We start from the raw sequence: 23528 nt of genomic DNA, 5'->3' as shown, positions 1-23528 counted from the left end.
GGGGGACAAGTCATATCGTCACGTGCGAATGACCTTCGATAGGATTCAACTTGAATGTTTAGTTTCCGGTTTAGTTGACGGGTGCTTCTATGGGTGAATTTTTGCATTTTACCTATGTAAAACTATGAATGAATGAATGAATGAAAGAAGTGCTTTATTGACCAAAAGATTTTCCTTACAAACCTAGGCTCCTCGCAGGAAGCCACAATGTCTTACACTAAAACCGTAATGGTTCATAGAACCGTCTACGTGGTTGGCATACACTTTCTTTTACACTTTTAATTTAAAACTATAAATTAAATTCTGGACTAAAATCAAAAGTAAAAAGTCTGAAATAAAAATGTTTAATTAAAGCAAATGAAACTAAAAATAAAATAGCTGGCTCACAACCCAATATATGTTATAGATCCATATATACACACACAAATACATACACATACATAAATTAAAACCAATACCCCCACCCTAAAAAAATCTTGTCTTAAAGTCAGTGAATTTTACCTTGAATATAATTCTGGAGTATGACAATTTCAAATAATTTTTATACGTTAAATTCGATTATCAATCCCCACCTAAAATGCCAAGCTTCTTTTAAATACCCACCCAACGCGCGCCAATCCCTCCCATTCATAAAACTTAAAAAATCTTCCCACTCCAATACGTGATTAGAAAAATACTTCTTTCTTATATGAGACAAAACCGGGCATCTACCTACAAAATGGAAAATGTTTTCGTCCTCTTGAAAATTACAAAGAGAGCAACGGAAATTTTGTTCTAAAATCCAAGGCTTATAATTCAGATGTATTGCCTCAGCTCTTGCCTTGAAAATCCAACGTTGTAAATTCATACTAATATTATCTGAAAGATAAGACCGATGGCAGAGATTTAAGTCAAGTGATCTATAAATGTGGTGATAACGACATTCCAGCGCGGCTTGATTCCAGGCCTGCTTGGTCGCCGTCCTAACTGACTCTACAACTCTTATCAGCTGATCATGCATTGATCCTAAACATTCAATATTAAAGTCTATGTTAATACCATGCATTTGACCTAAATTCCTCCATTCTCTAGCCCAGGCTACGTTTTTAAAGATAACTTGCTTGGCAAAAAAGTTTGTAAGTCTGTTCGCTGGGAGCGACAAAGATTGTATTAAATAACTGACATTTGACATTAAGGTATAACAATACATATTTTCTATTCCTGTCTCTAAATGCAAAATATAATTTGGCACATTCTTTGGAAGGCAAAATATTTTCTTAATAAATAATTTCAAAATTCCCTCAACCTGTTGACTCTCTTTAAAACCCCAAACTTGGCTTCCGTAACACATTATTGATCTAATCAATGAATTAAAAGCGAAAACCTTGGAGCTCAACGGGACATTTCCATTGTTAAAAAAATCTCTCCACAACGAATTCATGGCAAATTTTGCAGCTACAGATTTTTCTCGCAAATGACTTTCCCACGACAGTTTTGTAGTTAATAATATTCCCAAATACTTATATTGATTTACAACCTCTATTCGTTTCCCTTTATAAAACCACTTATCTCTGCCACGTAACCTCCCTCCTTTTCTGAATACCATAATTTTAGATTTATTCAAATTCACTCTTAGGTTCCAAAGATCACAATAACGCTCTAGATTTGCGATCATTTTTTGTAGGACTGTTGCGGTAGGAGCTAACAATACAAGGTCATCTGCATACAACAATACATTTACATTCAAACCTCCAAACTTACAACCCCCCTCTAACTCGTCTGGTATGTCGTTAATAAAAAGTGAGAACAACAAAGGAGATCCAACACATCCCTGTTTCAAACCTATATTAGTATCAAAAAATCCTGTAACTCCGTGTTCACATTTAATTCCAGCTGAAGTACCTGTATACAAATCTTTAATTACACTTAAACATTTAGTCGAAATACCAAAACAAGATAACTTGTAGAATAAAGCATTCCTATCAATTGTATCAAATGCTGACTCAAAATCTACAAAAAATGCAAACAATTTTTCTTTTCGCGCTTCAGTTTGTAGAGACACAATGTTTGTTAGATTAAAAATATTGTCCACGGTCGAGTAACCTTTCCGAAACCCTGCTTGACACTCAGTCAGAGTTTGCCGTTCATTGACCCAACTATTTATTCTGTTAAAAACAATACCTGCGTATATTTTTGCTACACAATCAATAAAAGAAAGCCCTCTATAATTCTGAACATTATTTAAATCGCCCTTTTTATGCAGTGGAAAGATAATAGATTTTTTGAAACTGTTTGGAACACTTTTTGAGCTAAACATTAAGTTATAAACTTTACACAATTTTTGTAAAAAAGTATCTGAACTGTTTTTATAAAATTCGTACGGAATACCATCGCTTCCGGGTGCTTTGCATTTTTTCGCTGTTTTCAGAACTGCTTTAATTTCACACACACTTATATCGCTATCTAGATAAGGATCTTCAATGTACGGTTCAGCATAAACTACGCTCGATATACATATTTTTGGATTCAACAAATTCCGGAAATGCCTCTCCCATTCATCAGCTCCAATTGAACCTACTACTACGTTCTTCTTTCTCTTAAACCGGTTAATAGCTTCCCATGTCTGTTTTGTATTTTTATGGTTGCCGAGATTATTTATTAAATCGTTTTGAGATTGTGCCTTTTTCTGTTTGCAAAGTAATTTAAACTCTTTGTTTTTCTCCAAATACAAACTTCTTGCCCCTACGGAGTTCGTTTTTCTAAAAATATTTAAAAATTTAAATACTTTTTTCCTCATTGAAAAACATTCCCAATCAAACCATGATTGTTTGCCTTGAAATCCAGACTTGTCATAGTTTGTTTTACTGCCAAGCTTACTGTGTTTCACATGTGCCGATACCTTAATACAATTGATTAAATTGTTAACATCTTCTTGACAATCGCCTACAATATTTAAATTATTAACCACAGAACTTAACTTATTTTTATAATTTATCTCATCGTTATCAGTCCATTTAAGCCTTGGTAAAAATGGAAGCACAGTGCCAGCATTATTTAAATTTACAGTGAAATTCATTTTAAGATGCAATGTTATTGGCATGTGATCAGAACCTATTTGTTTTAGTACACTAAAATCCCTTATCACATCCAGACAATCTAATGAGACCAAAGCGTAATCTATAACAGATGTCCCTTTTGCACTAATAAAAGTATACTCCCCTTGACTGTCATTTTTTGTCCTACCATTAATTATAACAAACCCATAATTTTCGCACATTTCTAAAATCAGTTTACCTTTACTGTTTACTACAAAATCCTTTGACTTTCTGACATTTAGAACAGTATCCTTCAATATATCTAACTGATTAGGAATTTGTTGTAAACTAGCTGTTCTTCCATTTAGATCACCCATAATAACAAAACTTTTTTGTGGATTGTCAGTAAGAAATTGGTTAACTCTCTGAAAATCATTTTCCCAACAATTATAATTAAGGTAAAGAGGCAAGATTGACAATTTTTTGCTGTTATGCAGCCTTTTAAAATTGACGAGATTGAAATTATCTAGTACTCCAAAACTAAGTTGATCTACGAATTTACTTTTTAAATTAATTCCTAATATTACCCCTCCTATTGCTCTCCCAAAACAATGTACCCTCTGAGCAAATTCAAACTTAATCTTAAAACCTTGGAAAAAGTCAACAAAAAACTCTCTTTCATTTTCTGTAATAAAAGTCTCTATTAAAATAAAAATATCACACCCATTAATTAATTGTTTAAATGAACTACAACTAACCTTTGATTTTAGTCCACATACATTGTATGAAATAACCTTAAGGGAATGTTCATTTTTGAGGTCAGCGTCCTCGGTGTCCTCTTCTCCCTCGGGATTGGCGTAGGTTGCTCACTCTTGAGTGGTGGCGGCGAAGGCTGACGTTGGTGTTGTCCCAAGCTGTCCTAGTGGCGTCTGGGTTGACACCTTGGTCTGCTGCTGTGGTGTCGATAGAGGTGCCCGCTCTTCGTCATTCTGCTTTAGGTTCGAGTTTTTCTGAGGCCCATTCTCACTCAGCTCACTTACAAAACTAGAAAAGTCATGTCCTGTGATGGCTAATAGTTTCTCAACACCATTTTGTCTCCCTGCCCAGAGTCCTCCGTCCCTCCAAGAGAAACGGCAATCGTTCACAATCAGACTGTCAAAATTAATAGGCATACGTCGTTTACCACCCACAACTCTTTCAATCTCAGACCTAATCGCGATCAAGTGAGCTCGTTTTTCGCGGATTTCCAGCGGGTAATCACGGTGGACAACAAACCCTGTACCCTTTAACCTACTAGTGTTTGAGATTATATACATGTAATCGTAATCGTCAGGAAAGTGGGCAATTAAAGTGTTCTTACTATTTCCTAATGGATGTGCCCTATTTACATACACATTATTACCACACCCAAACATATCTATACAGAATTGCTTCACAACCTGTTTATAGTCCCCCTGTCTACCTCCCCACTTTAGTCCTTTAAATATTAGATTATTCCTCCGCGCACGAGATTCAAGATCAACTAGCTTAGCACTCATTCTATGGTTCTCCTTCTTCAAATGATGAAGTTGGTCCATGATCGCCATATTACTATCGGATAACCTGTTAACCTCGCTAGTAAGCTGTTCAAAATCTGCTTTACTTACAAGACTGTTTATTTTCTGGTCCAGAAGTCCACTAAACACTTCAGTTAGCTGTCCTAGGGTTAGGTTACCTACAAGCTGCTCCTCCATCTTGGCACGCCGACAATCACTCGCGAGTTCCGGGGACGAGTTCGATCGCACGCGTTTCACACTTCGCGACGATAATGGCGAGAAGAACTCCGTGATTTTATGTCCACTCATACAAATCCGAAATTCACTACTATGCGAAACAAACTATCAATGTCTAGTGCCTCGACTTAACTGACCCCTGTTCGATTGGGACTACTGATAACAAACCCACGAACCTATGAACCTATGAACCGCCATTAAAACTTCATGTAGACGATCATCCTCGACGAGCACGACGTTATCACAATTGATTTGTAGCTGTCCTATCACACCTCTGGGTGCATCTTCTATATAATTATACGTTAAAGATCTCCAAGAAAGTTCCCTGATATAAAGTTAAACACTTTACTCAATATTTATTAGAATAACTGGTAAAAACGTAGGAGCTAACTAAACGACCGTGTGCTTGAAATGCAGTCAGTACTGCCAACCCCTATGTAAAACTATGTTACATAACCTCAAAAATACCAAGAACATTTTATAAATAGTTTTTCTTCAGTCAAATATGTTGAAATGCAGTGTATAATTAAATATTTCGGACCATTTTTTATGCGGTAGGTTTCCCCATTATTGTTTTTGAAACACCATTGTTTATTTGATAAAAATAAATTAAGGCAAAGCAAAGAAATAGCCATCGTTAGCTTCAAGGACAAGCTATCCGCTTGCACTGACAATAGAGACAATCATCTGCTCTTTACACAACTGTCAGCTGTGTGCTTGCTATCTTCACAACTGTTTGTGATTCGGTGGTTGGTAACCATGGCAACTTGTTGAATGTGTGGATGAAGAGAAACCAAAGAAAGAATTTAAGAACAAAGAAGAAAGAATAAGCGGTGTTTTACGTCATCCATTGTTATCTTTATCCTATTTTACGACTGTCGTTATTATCTTTACTATGATTTTATGCAGTTTTATGAGTTATCTAATGTTTTTATCGTCATTCTTATGTTCTGAAACAACATGTAGTAGTAGCCTATGCTGACTACAGTAGCAGTAGCATGCTGTACTAGACTTTCTATTGTTCTGTACTTACGTGATTTATTGCTGTACTTACAGTGTTGTGTAATTTTTGTTTTGCTTGAGTAAGCGTGATTTTAAACGTTACAGTTTTGAGATTACTCGATTACTGAACCAATGTTCACACATCACGATTGCGTAATACTATTATTTGTATTTTGATTATGTAAAATGCAAATTAATTATCACATTAACGTCCATTTTATACAGTATTAGGGGTTTTATGGGTATGTAATATGTGTTTATGCCATGTTGGATTAACCGTGGTTTTCAGTTATCCGTAGCCCCACCCCCGGATAATTGAGGTTCTACTACATCCGGTTGGTCCGGTTGTTTTGTAGTCCTGCCAGTGGTCCGGTCCCGAGGTGGCCGAACTAGAGGGATTCTACTGTAGATGCTTTAGCGTTTGAGAGTTTGGGGGATGATGTTGCTCGCATCTGCAGAATAGAGAAGCTACATCTGTTCCTCTGAGTTGTGCTAAACTATGTGATAATTTTTGTAGCTAGACCATCACACTACCACCTGCCACACAAAATACTGTACTTCTGTGGTTTGTGGGGCAATTTAGATTAAGCCTCCTTTTTCACAACAAATAAAGCGGATACATCCGTTAGCTGTCCAGGATGGGTTAACATTCAAGTAAAAAAACATGCATTTATTTATTACATTTTGGAACGGTTCCTTACAAAAAGGATCCATCTGGTGAACACAATACAAAATGTACCTTGCCAAAAACATCCTTAATGTTGCTCTCGCCTGAAGGCATGGACATTGTAGGTTCTACGTCATCTCCCTCTTCCTCCTCTCCTTCTGTGATGTACTCCTCATCAGAAACTGAAAGATAAATCATCAATCACCAGATGGTTGCTGACAGCTTACAAATCAATATTTTTAATGGCAAAGACCAAACTTAAACTTTGCATATCATCTTGTGAAGAACTCACAACCTGTACAACAAAATTCAATCCACCTCTTAGAAGTATACTTTCAATCTACAATGGCATGGAAATCTCACACTATGATAATTTGTTCAAACTTTCTTGGATTTGTCATCAGTTACGACGATTAAAAACCTCTGTCTCTCAATAGATGACAGTTATGTCTTATTTCCGATATTTCCTTTGTTATCTATTGGTCCAATGGATCAAGAATAAAAATCATGCAACACTGATATTTCGTCCTAATACAGTAAAACCCTGACTAATCAGAAATAAAGAAGGCGAGTCCAGAGAGGTTATTTTTTAACTGAATTCTATAAATCTATAACTAGGCCTAAATACACAAAATACATTTTAGCAAATTGTTTTTTTGAACTTTATCTTTATCAGGGTAAGAGATGTGTATTGTCGTCTGCACTATTACATTCTGTTGGCCAATTACCTGCATCACTGAGGAAAATTCTTGCTGCATACAAATAATTTTACAGTTTTTAATATGGTTTCGGTTAACTCGGGTTTCAGTTTAATGTGGTGAGGTTAAAAGAGCTTTTTCTGTAATGTACTGACTTCTTCTGTACTGGTACTGGTCTTCTTCAGGTAGTATGATAACAATAAATGTGACTTAAACCTCTAGGCTTGAACTTTTATTGGTAGAAGAACTCTTTCCCAAAAATCCTCCTTAATATGTGCTAAGGTTAAGTGACTTACCCTCTGGGGGGAAAGAAAATCCCAGAGTTCCGATCCACTGGAAGTTAAACTCAAACAGAAACCAGACCACATTCGCCACAATCCAGTTACCCAACCAGCTGATATAGTGCAGGGGCTAGAACAAGAATTGTTGTATTACTTCATGATGGTATTAGTAGTAAAAATTATCACTTAAAACCTTTTAATTTATGTTTTATTACTATAAAGTCTTGTAGTTGGAAAAATTCCTAATCATCAAGAAAAATTATTTTGTGTTATGGAATTTACAAAGTTGTCCAAGTGCAGCAAACATTTTATCGGCAACCCCTCTGCACCAACAAATCTGTGAATGGCAAAGGGAGTTAAAAGAATTGTAAAATTGTAAAGAGAATGTTTATTTTATATGTAGACCTACAATTTAAGGTGAGCTTTATTCCACCAGGTCTTCGCCTTTTCACATAGAGCTAAATAAGCCACAAAGACATTAAAAATCGGCAAGGTTCTAAACCGAGCCTCTAGGATTGATGTCCTAAATCGTGACCACTAACCCCTGCCTCAAAATACCTGTTATGAAACTGTAACCAGTTCAAAACACACATATACTACTGAGACCCAAACTCAAAATTGTCTAATTACAACTATATGTTGGATAATCTTGATATTTTAAGGAAACTTACATTTTTCAAACCAACAGAATCACTTTTCTCGGGTTGAGTGGCAAAGCAGACACCTTGATAATCGTAGATGTGGACTCTACGGTAAACATTCTCGGCAACTAGCTGTTCCATGACGAATGGGTGGATCTAAAAACATTGAAATTTGAAACCAGATGTTAGAAAGGCAAGGTAAACTACCATCTAAGGTAACGTTAGCTTTGGCAGTAATGAAAAATGCAAGAACACTACTAACATCATGAATAATATCAACATTTCAGTTTTTAAGTTCATGAAGATTACAAACCATTTCTAAATGGGACGGTTTATTACATGAAACAAATTAAATTTTCTTTACAACAGGATAACTGTTGTTCATGATACTAATAATAAACAGAACCAAAAGTTTACAACAGGGAAACATGTAAATTTAAATCCATGTTTTAGTCCCTGTGCTGTGATATAGTCAAAAATAGGTCAACAGCTCGATTTGAGTTCCTAACCTTTGTTACGGCCATTTCGGCATTATAATGCCATCATCAGACACTGAAATTCAGCTGAAGTAGCGTCGTCATAGTTTTTGGTGTGTTTTTAAGCTATGATGACGCTAATCCAGCTGAATTTCAATGTCTAATGAATAATGATGGCAATATAATAACGAAATGGCCGTAACGAAGGTTACAACAGATTGAGCTGTAGACAAAAAGGTAAATACCTATTTAAACATGTAAAATATATCAAGATCACGATATCAAATATCATCAACATCATAAATCAAACATTATGAAATCCCTATTAAAATATTAATCTCTTGTTATGTTAAATTCAACATAGTTGACATGTTAGGTAGTGATTTTACATATTTAAATAATCTGCTTAACGTGTCTGTACGTAAATATTCTAGAGCATTTTCATCCAGGATATAAATTTTAATGTACATTTTTTAACTTTCTCTATATGCTTCACATAACAAGTGGGTCAACTAATTGACACCAAAATGGTCCGAAAATAAAACTATTCTACAGAACATTTTTATTTTCGGAGTTGACATAAACTTGAGGTGACACACTTATTTTCTTACATAATGTTTTGTGACCTGATGCTTGGATTACAATATGTTAGTGACAGTTCGAGGATTACCTCTCCAAAGAAGTAGCCAGTGTGTTCTTTGTTTTCCGACAGTATCACGTAGGCGTTGCTGTCGAGGACGAAACACTCAAAACTGTCGCTCGCACAGGTTTGGGAGTGTCGGCAGTCTCCCATACTTGTCGGACACTATTGACAATCATCAAGTTGATGTCTGTCACATTTTAGTTTTACGGGGTAAAATATGAAACGTTAAATAAAATCTGAAATCTGTGAAAACAAAAACCAATAAAACTTTCTCTGTTTGGCTCTAAAAGAGCACCACTAACATACAACTTACTTAACATACAATACTTTACATTTATTTATGTCTATCAGCGCCACAAGCATTTTTCCCTCGTTTTTTGTAAGGGTGGATGGTAAAACCCTAGTCATCTTACAATCCAACCTTTCGTTAGATTACATCATTTGATAGCCCAATGCCAAGTAGAATCTGGGTCCATTAACTTTGCGATTGAATCTTCAGATTTGAAAACATTTATAAAAAGAACCTTTTCTGTTGGTTCAAAATAAAAGTCTACAAAACATAACAACACTGATATTTTGTCCTGATGTAGGACTACTCAGAGAGTAGGTTGATAAGTATTGTTAGTTAAAGTTTGAAACTCAAGAGTTGCCATTTGTGAGAACAAAAAAAATAAAATTAAAATAAAAACTAGACAAGACACTATGAAACTCCTATACTATACATAAACACTAAAAAGACGTTCTGTATTTATACAGCACTTTTGGAAAAACTACATAAAAGCTAGCTGAGAGCAAAGTTTGGGGTTATTATCAAAGATTCCAAAAATCCTCCGAACCTCAATTTAGATTCGATCAAACTTACACTACGTGTGATGTTCATAAAGAGGTTGTGAAGTGCGGAATGTTGGAACTGAAACCCGACCACGGCCGCTGGTGCCCTTTTATCTCCGTTCTCAGCAAAGATGGCGTTGGCTGCTGTCACCAGTATTTCATTCTTGATCAGGTTTTCCGAGCCTAAAATACCTAAAGAAAATTAACAGAGTGAATGAACTACATTGACATTTTGGACAGCTGGGAAATTAATTGGGGAGAAAATCAAGTCTTAAAGTTTTGCAGCTGTTTAAAACGTTGTACGTCCACATGGTATAGCTGGAGAGAATTTATCCACCTTTCCCAGATGGGTGACTGATATACCCGCATAATGGTTGTAGATGTTATGTTCATTATATCTATACAAAAGTAAAACCAGGAAGGGTTAAGGGGCATTGTGTAGGCTAGGTTCAAATACAATCCTTGGCTTATTTGTTATTTATAGATAATCATACACTGATCATTATACTAACCACTGTTGAAGGGGACAGTGTAGATGAATCTGTCAGGATCATCATAGTTTTGCTCCACTGCTCGTCTGTACCAGACCTCATCAATCGCACGAACATGGGTGTCTTTAAAGTGCCTAAACAAATACAACCTTAACTATCAAAAAAAAAAAAATAAACACAAACACCAACATTGTTCCTCAAAGATCAAATTGATTGACAGACTCTAGATGATTTGGAAAAAGATGTAAAAGTGAAAAAAGGTTTGTAGAAGTTACAAGAAAAATCCTAAATTTTGATTTTTGACGTGCAAATTCTACTCCGCTTTTCACATTCATTCACATACATAAGATACATTACATAAGATATCATTACATAAGATATTAGTTTACACCATTTATTCTAAATTTCATGAATATGGGGGGAATTTGTAAAGAATTATGTGCCTGAAAACACACTTCTAATACATGTATAAAAAAATTCAAACAAACTATTTTTGGTCTTCAGAGGAACCAAAAACTACAATTTGTAATGTATCCAGACTAAGGTCTTACCATGAAGACTACTCTTACATATAGACAAATTCACCTAAACACACTCCACACTAAACTGAGCAACATAAAAAAAACCCAAAACATTAAGAATAACAGATATGGTCACAAAGATAAATAAAAATACTGTGACAGATAGGAGCTACTAAATAATAAAAAAAAAACATGGACTAAAATTTTACTTTATCAGAAATTGCTCAAAAACTATTCAACCCAAACAACAAATCTTACGGTCCGGAAGGTTGATCGTCTTTTCCAGGAACATCCGGGAAATCCTGCCATCGGGTGAGTCCACTCCGGGTCGCCAGAAAAACCAAAGTTAGCCCAAAACGCTGCTTGAACTCCTTTCTACAACAAAACACTGGGAGTTAATAATCCTACGTTATCGATTTAATTTTTAATAACAAATTCAGCAATTATAAAGTGGCAAGCGTAAATGTTCCTGAACGGTAAAACTCTTGCATAAAGTAAACCCCAAATCAACAGGAGGTAAAATAATACAGTAACTAAATGATCAAATTCATTACAAAAATGTTTCTTGAGATATGTTGAAGAGTTAAAATTAATCACAAATGCTGTTCAGTACAGTACCAAACCAATATTTCCTTAGGATAAAAAAAAAAATACTGCATATCCTACTGAATAATCTGAAACCAGTTTGGTTGATGTCAATATAATGATTTCCTATTATTTTAAAGTCAGTTTAATATTGTGCAATTAACTCTTAGTTTGTATTATGTGAGGACGAGTAATAATTTTAAATGTATTGTTTTGTTTGGTTAGAGCTTAATTTCAATGTGTTTGTTACCAATTATAAATTTGAGAGGTGGTTAAATTTATGTTTTTTTTAGTTATTGCTTTTTGCATTATTTATTTAGGTTGAATACATTTTCCAAATATAGCTACTACTACACTGGTACACAAATAATTCCATAAGGAGTGTAAGGTTGACTTTTTGAACTTGTTTCTGGTTGTTTTTTTTACTATTCAATCTTTTGGCATTTTATAAAATAAGAGAATAACATCATTGTCTTTGAAACCCCATAAAATATACCAAATAAACATCTTGTACATGAAAAATATGTTAAATTGCATATACATTGTACATTGAAACTTTTAGTTGAAAATATTATTAACGCAAATAACAAAACAAACATTTGGTAATTATTAAAATACACTATAAACACTGTAAAATCCTGTTGAACGTAAGCGGAAATGGGATTAAAACATGGCTTGGGTTGACACAGATTTATTTAAGATTAGTACATCGCCACCATGAAACAAACCCAACAATTAGATTGTGAATTTCTAACCTATAATGGATTGTAAAAAGTTTCCAATGGACCACACGTATACAAATTAAATATCATGAGACCAAAAAGGTTGAACAAAACATTTTAGTCATTACAATATCAACGATTTAAGAGCATAAATATAAGAATGTAGAATGAAGAGATTTTTTAACAATACATTGAGTTCTATGACATTGATTTCCCTGTGTTAGGAATATTTTTAAATCCATCATAGGTTAAAACATTCATAGTTAAGGCTTCCTACATTTTTTCTCTATGTCCTGGTTTAAATTTGGCAGCAATGCTGGATTGATTAGTTAGACGGGAATCAAATCAAACCAACTTTATTTGTGATGCACATTTATGACACACAGACACATTGAACAGAATTTAGTTTGTCACATTAAAATAAAAACTTAAGCTAATCGTATTACTTTCTTTACTATTTTACCAAAAACATTAAAAACATTTTTATCAGTATTAAATTTCAAGAAATTGAAAAAAATCATCTTATTTATGTAACAGCCTTTTAATGAAAAATAATTTTAAATGTTTTTTTTATAAATTTAAATCATCTATATTTTATATACCTTCAATTATGATATGACATTATAAGATTGGTTTTTCTTGTAAATCGATAATAATTATGTCTTTAAGCCAGTTGATTATGTAAACCAGTTGATCCCCTTTTCTATTAGGCTTTATTTATGAAGAGTCCAGTTATTGGTAATATTTCGAAATTTTGTTTAATATTGAATAGCTAGTTGATAAATGTCAGCTAAAACAGCCATAATTTCCATAAAGTGTTCTTTGGCGGATTCTATTTAAAAAAATTTACATTATTTGGATTGCCTTTTTTGAAGTTCTAGAATACTATTTAAATTATTAGGTGATGTACTATCATAAAGAAATAACCCAAAAGAAATGAAAGATTCTATTAAGGAATGATATAGGCCTACTATTTTTTAGGCTTTAAAGCTACTAAATATTTTTAGGACCAATTTTGTTCTGCTCCGTTCACCGCCATACTGATTAATCGTACGTTTACTTGTAATGGTTGATTTAAAAGGGGTTTCTAGGTAGCAGCAGTCATGCGTACATATTCCGTCATTATTAGTCCTATAATAATCACTTTTATAATCAGTTTTCCTGTGAATCCTGTAGAGAAAAATGATATAACAATCATAAAAACCAACAGCAACAGATTATAGTAGATACATTCAACAGCTTACTCTAGCAAAACAAGTTATCATCCAGATTCATAGATTAAAAGACTAAGGTTTAGTTTGATTATGAAAACAAATCCTTTGTCCTGTGAAAGCTATAAAAAACACAATAAAACATTATAAAGCATAGTTTAGATTAGTAATGTGAGCAACAGTGATAGCTCCAACATCAGGTTACCCCTCGTCACAGTCTCGAATAAATATCTAACAAAACAGTTAATCGTTCATGCTAAAAATTACAATTAGAATTACACAGAGAAATGTATTTAATGAAGGATTAGAACAAAACCAAGCAGCCATTAAATTTATTTTACTCTCAATTTAGTGTCTCCTGTAGGGTTGTCCGTAGGTAATCTAACTGGTTCCTACCACAACAGTTAGTTTAAATAACACTAGCATCATGTTCTTTACTTCTCCCTCCACTATTCAACGCTCAGTATCGTCTTAGAATCCGTTAATGCAGGGCAAGTCGACACGCCAGCCGAGTACGAATCACAGTTTACTGAGAGTCAACTGAAAGTGAAATCAGCAAATGATAACAAACAGTCAGTAACAGTTAGCTGCAAAGTTTAGTAATTTGCCCTCTTATTTATTCCAAGGAGATTAAACAGTTATCATCTGCTAGATTATTAAAATCTCATCAGACAATATAAGTGAAAATAAATTAGTTCCAAGTTATATACAAACAATGAATAAGGAAACCAACATGATTCTTTAGAAACTCCTTCCAGATGGTCTTCTCCTTGCTTTATCACAACTGTAAAAGCTAAATTAGGTCAAACCACATAAAATGTTAAACTTTGTGAAAACAGTTAATATGCAAGTTAATATCAAAAAGCATTAGGAAGTAAACAAGGACTTGTAAATATTAAGTTTTACAAGCATACAGGGAAATTATGTCATTGTAGTGCTGTAGTTGTATTCAGAATTTAATGAAGTGTCAATTATTGTGTCTAGAATTGGGATAAAAGATTTTAGAGGTTTAAATTTAGAAACACAATATTTTAATTAATACAAATTGTTATATGAATGGAGTGGTACTGGCAAATGTTAAATTAAAGATCTAATAAAGTTAATCTGACAAGTTATTCTTACAAAACCGCTTTACTTTGCAACCAAGCAATTTGTTGAAGACCTACGTTTACCTGAATTTCACCTTAAACTGAATTAGCAAGTGCATTTTCTCATAAGTTTAAATAATAATACCTATTATTTTGCTATTAAAATAAATTTAAACAAAACAATTGAACACTTTGACTATAAAATAAATTCAAAACCTAAATCCGAGTATTTTAGTAAATTCAAAAAATCTTTAATTTGGAATGATTTTACAAAAATACTTAATAAGCCTAAATTTTTATGTATTCGTTTAGGAAATAGTTTATATTAATAATTTGCTTTTTCACTGTTTCTTTTTGTTACAAAATTTTGTTAAGTACCATTTACTGTGATGATATTTTCAGGAGTTCAACTGTAAAACACAAATCACCAAACCACAACTTTATATAAATCTGTAAAACTTTGCACAAACCTAGTAATCACAGGTTTTACAACCGACACAATAAATTACAATATACAACCATAAATTATTTGAATTATTATTTTTTTAATCTTTAGTTAGGTCAGGCCTTTAACAGAGAATTACTAGGGTGGGAAAAAGCGTGTGATTGTGTTTACTTTACCTTGATAGCAAAACCATCAGCTTTGCAATGGGCCTTTGGTGCAAAGAACATAGGGTTAGTACACTACAAACAACAGTGCACAAGTACAGTTCTGATGCCTTCAAAACATTTTATAGGTATTGCAAATATATACAGGGTGAATAAAAAGTCGAGTCCCATATAATATTTTTCTAAGTAAATATACAAAGATGTCCTTTTGGTGGTCGTGCAATCTCAGAAGGAAGTTTCATTTAATGATTTTGGAAATTTTAAGTGTCCTCCAAAAAGGGGGATATTTTGGACAATCTTAACATTTTTAAAGTAAACCCCCTTCAAGTGACACCACATTAAGTGTTTACAAAAAATCAAAGAATGGTGAACACCAGAGCTCACTATATCTTCGCTATCAAAAATGGTATCCAATATTACCATTACATTGATTTTTTTTTCTTTTTAAGGTGCAGACTTAAATATATTTGACGGGCTACCATTTTGGATAGAGAAGAGATAGCAAACTCTGGTTTTCACCATTCTAGGTTTTTGTAAACACTTCAAAATAAGGTGTCACTTAAAGGGGGTTTACTTTAAAAATGTTAAGGTTGCCCAAAAAAACTTAAGCACGTGAGATAATGAAGCTAAATTTTACAACCATTAAATTAAATTAAACACCCCTTTGAATTACAAAGTATTAAAGCCAAATAAATAAATCTGGCTAATGAGTCAAATGTAAATAAATATCTTAAGTAAAGTATCAAGTCAAAAGGCATCAGAACCATATATTTTATGTTATATAAAGTGCAAAAGCTAATCAAGCAACTAGACTACTCCTTGCTGCTCCTGATTAAAACATGTATCGTTAATTATAGTTATGTAAATTAACTAGTAATTGTGTCCATCAATTGTATTCTGACAATAGAACAAAGATTTGTTTACAAATATTCATTTGTTATGTTAACTACCTAATTAATATTTAATAGTCTTTTGAGTTTATTTTTGATAGCTAGCAAAAGCTCAAATATTTTACTGTAGGCCTACTTTTTTTGAAAACATAAAATAGCTTGTAGACTTGAGCATTTATTTTTTATTTTACAAGTAAATACTATGTAATGATGTTTTTGATCTAAACAAAAATGTAAAGTACCGTCAGGATACCTTACATGAGAAAGTTGTGGAGTCCAGGGATTTCAAGTAATTTAAAATAACAATGATTCTTCATCCTAGAAAAGGATTTTTTCAGGAAGCACATCTCCCATATGTAATTTTGGAAGCTGTTGCAGGTTAATACAAAATATCAAAGTTAACTTATATGATCTTTTATAGCAATTGGGCTATAATTAAGTTCACAGTTTTCTAAAAAATGCAAGCTCAACAACTCTATTTTTAAAAGTTTCTTAATTTAATGGTAAATAATTAAAATCACTTAATTCCACTGTGAATATTATCAAACAGAAAAAGATTCCAAAAACACCATTCACCGCTAATATTGATAAATACATTTTTTTTGTAATGCTAACGGTGATTTTTTTAGTAAGGTCATACAATCAAACACTTCCTCAGGTAAAAAATCATTTGTAAAAAAATAGAAAGGGGTTTTTCCTAGATTTCAAACACCCCTCCCCCATTAAATCAGTTTTAAAAAGAGGTGCAACGGCAAAATGCGTGTGAACCAACATACAAGTGCGAGGAACATTTTATTGAATATATATTTACCCCTTGTCTTCGGCTGAGGCAGCACTCACGTTTTTGTTGAACCAAGCTGTAACTTTGGCGTCAAACACCAAGGAAAGGAAAAGGGTTCGGTCACCTGGAAAAGATAAAACATTCTCACAAATAGAAAATCATAGACAATAATTATTCACATACCCATCGCCAGCAAAATTTCTATAGCACATGAGTATTACCATTGACAATAGATGCTGCAAGTGGACTTTTTTCCTTTTGTGAAATCTGAAGTCAGTTTAGATCAGTGTGTTTTATGTACAGTAGCATTCATAGATGCTGATGTTAATTAATTTTTCTCTTTTAAATTTTTTTAAGTTTACACTTTGTTACTATAATTTATGATACCAGAGGCTAAGCCGTAGTTCATAAATAAATTGTTTACTTGGTTGAGATAAGCAGGTCAGAAAACAAAGCTGCTGGCTCACCCAAAAGTGATGTCAGATACAGTGATTGATGTGTGGAAATTACGTAAAAGTAGTATTTAAATATGAAAAAAAAAATGGGAGGGGTTTGTGATTTATTTGAGCTAATATGGCCATTGTTATGTGATTTGATGATGTAAGTTGGTGACATGATTAAACGACTTCAAAGTTAAAGGGCAAGGTAATTAGGATGAAATAAAAAAAAAATCTTTCTTGCACTGATGTAACAAATCCCAGCTTTTTTCTATGTTCCACCCATCCATATACAGTACTATCTAGTTATCTAAAATCTATCTATGTACAGGTCTGCAGTTTGCATGTGATGCGATCCCAAGAGATGACTGTGCCTCTCTCCCCCTACTTTGTGGGGAAGTTTTTCTCTTCCTTGCGACCCTGGGCCCATTTATTAAGGTGACCATGTATGACAGTACAGTTATAAAATTTTTCTCTGTTTCATCCCTTTTCCCATCCTTTTCCTACTAAACTGATTTTTTCAATTGAAGTGTCATTTTAAAGCTTATAATATTGCTCAGTGACAAATGGTGGTTAACCCTTTGCGGTCGGAGTATAGGTCGCCGCCCGCCATTTTGCCGACTGCTCAAAAATGACATACTATAAGGGAAAAAAATGAAAAATCAAAAAGTTAATTTTTTTGGTCGAATGGTGAGTATAGGTCACCGGGCGCCATTTTTCCGACTGCTCAAATGGCAAAATATACTCTCTGCAAAATGAAAAAAAAAATTCGACCTCAAAGGGTTAAAAAGTGTATTTCTTAAGGGCTTCGATTACTTTGGCCTTTGATTTATTTTTAATGGATGCCTTCAAAAATCCAGGTGTTGGCGAGCAGCTTACTTAATACCGGTTTTAATGTCAGTTGTAATTTAACAGCTGATTACCTAAAAGGCATTAATAGTTAAGCCTCGGAGATGGGTTCAGAAACCTATTAAAATGTCATTTCGTGCACGGGCCCTGCGTTATTTATTCATTTCATATTTTATTTAATAATCAGAAGCTATTGGTTAAAATGCCACAGACTTAAGCTGAAAATGTATAGTAATGTAACCCAAAACTGAAAAGTTTTAAAGTCGGTGAAATAACAAAAATAAATAGTTAAATTTTAAAAAGAACTCTACATGTGATGGGCAGAATCTATCTTCAGTTCACCCATGGATATGGGCGGATCCATGGAAGGGGGGGAGGAGTGCAGCCTTCCTTTGGGGTGGTTTATGTTTTTGTTTAAATCAAAAAGTAAAAAATATTAGACAAGTTTGAATTTGACTTTAAATTATGCCGATATATAGATTGCCCCAAAATGTTTAAAGTTATTATGTTTCAAAAATTTTCATGAGGGAAGATCCCAAACACCTAGCTCATGAAAATATAAGAAAGTAACCCCACTTTTTAACTGGCTGGATCATCTCATGACCATAAGGAAGACAAATCTTCAAAGTGTACGTTTAATCTATGACATTATACACTAATTTTATAATTAAGTTACAATTTGTATATTGTAGTTGTTACAGTCCTATACGTTCTACACAGCCCCTTTATTATACATTACATAATTTAAAAATAACTGTCAAAGCCTCTACTTTTTAATGTCCCATCTTCACATCCAAGGACGCTAGGTTCTAGCCTGGAATTGACTTTACACATTGCTTCAGGCTAGTCGTAGAGGGTTGCAGCATTATCACATGGATAAAACCTTATGTTGGTTGGCAGGATTAGATCCCAGGACCTCGGGCTCCAAAGAAAGCCCACAACCTACCACTGGACCAGCTAGTTCCCATAAAGCTTTGACTATTAGTTCCAAGTCCATTTCAGGGTGGTAAAAAGAAATAAATAAAAATAACATTTTTACTTCACATAAATAGGTACTTAACAGATTAACTCATTGCAGGGATTGTTAATGGAAGTATTTTTCCAATAAAAAGTAAGTTGTCTTTTCTTGAAAAACCTATCAATTTTATTTTCAAACAATTCAACTTACTGCGGTTAAAAATGGCGTAACGAGTCTATGAAATAGATGAAACTATAAGTGAACGGCAGGATTTAAACCTTGGTCTATAGGCCTACCACAGAAGTCCTACGCTCTAACCACTAGACCACAACCCAAACACTTACTTCTTACCCAATAAATATTTCACCACAAATACAAAGTACTACAATTTTTTCTAACCAAAACTACTCACAAATACTTATAACACGTTAACAACACGGATGTGTTGTTGATGGTGCAACTTAACTAAGTGCAGTGTCCATTTATAATCTACTTGTGGAACTTTTGCATGCATAAATTTCTGTTCCACAGCTAACAATGTGCGGGCATGCACAAAAATCTCAACAGATATTTCTACCTTGTGTAATCTACAAACATGATGACAAAACATGACTCGCTGCTCTTAAACAGTTTGGCGTAAATGGGTGATGGAGAACAATGAAATCAGCTACCAAATATTGTTTGTAGTTAGCAAAATGTTGATGTATGGAAAATCTCTGATTAACCCTTTGTCATCCTGATAAACCATGTCTAGGTTATGTGGCCTATGATTGGTTGGTTGGCTGGCTTTGCACAGCAGCTCGGATAACTTAACAATGGTTGACCTTGCTTTTCAGATGACCGGTGGTATTGGCCAACATTGTTAAACTCAAAACGCTCTAAAAGCCAACAATAGCAAAAAAAATGCTTTTTTACAACAAATGGATTTTTTTTAGCTGAAAATGTAGATGATTCGGAGCTAGTGGAAGAAAAGGTCATTATGGCTGCAAAGGAAATAAGCAGAAAAGGCAAGCCAGATGTTAAAACTTGTATCTGCAAACTAAATTTAATTTTAATTTACAAAAATTATTATCAGTTCAAATAATTTACAGGGTGGTTTTGTTTTCAAACTGACATAAAAAAAGCTTCAGCATTACAAGCTTGATTTTATTCCTTTTTACAAAATAAAATCCGCACAATCCTACATGACGTAGTGTGAAATAAATGAGAATCCAGAAGAATACATATTTTTAATATATTGATATACAATAAAGATTGTTTTCAAACCCCAATTTAAGGCATCCATGAATGCCATAGATTTTCTTAAAGATCAGTAAGTGATTTCTTTCTCAATCCAATTCATGTCCAACCTTTGACGTAAATTTATATTTCCAACCAATAGGCTACTAGGCCTATACTTTTTAAGTCTGAAAACAACTTCAGTTATGATATTATTTATTTGGTTTGAAATATACCGTAACCCGAGCGTTTGTGAAGTATATTGGGAAGAGATTCGCTAAATTACCTGAGGAACTGAGAAACAAACAGGTTCCCACTGAATTATGTTTTGTATGGTTAGCGGTAAGATTTTCCTGTACTTTCGTTTCCACTGAACTTAGTGGGTCATGCATGACATAAATGAATGATTCCGACCATGCACTAGATGAACCGGGTACTCACAAAAATACGGTTTGATCTTAGTCCCAGGCTTATCACTTTTTGTTGGCACACTTGCATTAGCTGTGGAATAGAAAAGTATAAACTGCACCAATGAAACAAAAAAGGGACCACCATTGATCAATTTGTCTAACTAAAACAAACCAACCAGTACAGTCGAATTTTGATTCCGGAAATTACTGTGTCCTTGAACGAGTGAAAACACTGGCTGACATTTTGAATACATTGTAGTAATCAACGGGACAAGCTATGATTTTTGCATCAAAGATCTATGGTTTTGCTGCAACACATCCTCAGTAAAAGCCGTTATTTTCATCAGTTCAAGATCATTTTCCGAAGACAAAAATTCAACAGTAGATTTTGACTGTAAAACGTTACAATTTAGTCTGACTTCAGTACCAATGAGATTGGTTTAAATTTGCACTTTGGTAATCATGACGTAGGTAGATTCATGGTTTTGAAAATTGTTAATGCTTTTGTTATCATTGATAAAATATTGATTCAAAATGTGATCATTGACTGTGATACTTATTGCTTAGCGTTAAAATGTCATGTCTTTAAAAATCATATCTTAACTTTTATTTCAAAATCTGGATTCTGACGCAGTGGTAATTAATAATTAGCCTGCCTACTGGGAATCTATTTAAACAAAGACGAACTTAAAGCAATGTTTAACAAAGTATAACGTCTCAACAATACACAACGTTACAAAACCAACCTTATACATTTACTTTAAACAACATTCTTAACTGTACAGTTTACACTTAAAGAATAACTTGGTTTTGATTTTTTTCTGTAACCTGTAGACTCGACTATAGTAAAATAATAGTAAATAAAAACATTATCGGATAGTATAATTTACAATAATGAAGTCAATATACCAGAACCTAAATAACAAGACCCGTATACCACTGTACACCTATTATTGAGGTACTTGTCAAGGCTTATTCTTCATTTAAGGTCACTGCACTTTTTTTTTTGCAGTGCACTATGCCGGACAAAACAGATTTTATTTTAATTTCTAACAGTGGCATTTTAACAAGAATGGAGCAATGTGAAATAGAGTAAATTCTGACACAATTACCTCAAAAACTTTATACTATTCACAAAAAATTAGAACATTTTTGTCACTGAAAGTAAGGTTTGAGTCTCAACTGTACTTGGCCGGAAATACTGTCAGTGACAGTGGAATATTCTACTTTTGTGAATCCAGTACAATCTCGATTAACCGATGTTGTCGGATGTAAGACTACAACTTAGTTTGACTTCAATACCAGTTAGATTGGTTTGAAAAAATAAAGACATGTGAGGAGGAAGCAAGTAAATAAGATTCCCAGGAAAATGGAGTTGAGCTAATAGGTAAAAGGAGAACAAAAGAAGACCTAGAAGAAGGTGAATTAATAAAATAAAGAGGGATGTGAAAACCTCTTGTTAGAAATCATATCTAGGTTGAGTTTTCACAATTATCTTTTCAATCAAAAGTCTTGTTATTCAGTTTCTATTGTATCAACACAGCTACAATGACGTGAATGACGTAATGTAGACTTACATAGGAAAGGTTCTGGGGGATACCGCGGGGGCCAATTCCACCCGGCTGATTGTGTTTTTGCAAAAAAATGCTCGACTTCCTCCTCTGGGCTGTTAAATGTTGGAGTTTCCTCCGTATCCATCCGGTATCTGCAGTAAAACCTGTAAAAAATATAAATTGTGGAAATATGGATACAAATATACCATTGAAAGTCGGTTGAAGCAGTTTATGTTAAAAATGTATTGTTCGTCTTGCTCAACTGGTATTTACAAAAAGGAACGAGAGCCAAACAAATTTATTTTCAAACAACTGGTTGTCACCATTAATCCTACTGGTCTGCATAATGACAAAATGGCGCATGCAATTTTGGCTCAGGCCTCAAACCAATAACATGAAGATGGCTTATCAGCCCATAACCCTACCAGACGTCTACTGTGCTTCAGTACCTAGACATTCAATGCTCAAATTTTAAAATGGGTTGTTTCATCCTACACTAAAAGACTCAAATTTTAAGTTAGAAGGAACATTTGAAATAAATACATGGTTGGTAGCTCTTACCATTCATTTAAGGTAAGGGAAAATTTTAAGGACAAAAAGAAAATGAACTATTTTTATAATTTCTGCTTACCAGTCAGGATGGACTTTCCAATTCTTCCCTTCAAAAAAGTTCAGCTTTCCTGCAACAAACACAGCTTAATTCACACTTCGATGTGATATACTCGTACATCAGAGCTGTTCAACTGACACGGCCGACAAACATGCTTTTGTGGCACAAAAAGTATTTATGATGTAATTTAATTTTCTATAAAAACAGGGAACATTCCTTAATTTCAGAAATCACAAGTTGATCACTATAAGTAAATAGTGACAGTGTACCCACACTATATGCGCTATAAGCACTGCATATTAGGTTCTGGTTTTGACTAACTTATCAATCTAATTAAGTAATGTGTATCACTTTTCCATTTTTTCCTAATATTAATGGATTATAAATACAGTAGATGTTTATTTTACAATATCATTACATGAATATCATATTTTAAAGGAAAGCCAAGTGGCTTGTTAGAATTTTTTTGAAAAGAAATCAAGTTCGAGAAAATTAGAGTCTAAATATACAACAAAACAAAACACTAAAATGTAAACCTAATGTAAGAATTTATTCATAGAGTATACTTGT

At 33.6% G+C, this 23528-nt stretch overlaps 1 protein-coding gene across 8 annotated transcripts in view; it reads right to left on the bottom strand.

Moving 5' to 3' along the window:
* LOC129005716 (voltage-dependent calcium channel subunit alpha-2/delta-3-like) overlaps positions 1-23528 on the bottom strand; it is a 62430-nt gene that overhangs the window by 11949 nt on the left and 26953 nt on the right. For 3 of the 8 annotated variants that reach the window (XM_054434689.1, XM_054434688.1, XM_054434691.1), the window contains 12 exons: positions 22980-23028; positions 22373-22512; positions 20827-20886; positions 16954-17047; positions 15265-15297; positions 11296-11412; positions 10538-10650; positions 10057-10217; positions 9222-9356; positions 8106-8231; positions 7450-7564; positions 6528-6637 (listed from right to left, as the gene is read on the bottom strand). In XM_054434689.1, the coding sequence (XP_054290664.1) occupies positions 6528-6637; positions 7450-7564; positions 8106-8231; positions 9222-9356; positions 10057-10217; positions 10538-10650; positions 11296-11412; positions 15265-15297; positions 16954-17047; positions 20827-20886; positions 22373-22512; positions 22980-23028 (1253 nt within the window). The remainder of the gene's footprint in view (positions 1-6527; positions 6638-7449; positions 7565-8105; positions 8232-9221; positions 9357-10056; positions 10218-10537; positions 10651-11295; positions 11413-15264; positions 15298-16953; positions 17048-20826; positions 20887-22372; positions 22513-22979; positions 23029-23528) is intronic. The other 5 variants (XM_054434696.1, XM_054434690.1, XM_054434695.1 and 2 more) reach the window with 3 other exon arrangements.

This window comes from Macrosteles quadrilineatus, unplaced genomic scaffold, assembly GCF_028750875.1.
Source record: "Macrosteles quadrilineatus isolate MER2022 unplaced genomic scaffold, UCM_ALF_1.0 Scaffold_31__1_contigs__length_1484076, whole genome shotgun sequence".
In the NCBI taxonomy this organism is placed as follows: Eukaryota; Metazoa; Arthropoda; class Insecta; order Hemiptera; family Cicadellidae; genus Macrosteles; species Macrosteles quadrilineatus.
Note: the sequence above shows the minus strand (reverse complement) of the source record. Positions and strands in the feature narration are given on the sequence as shown.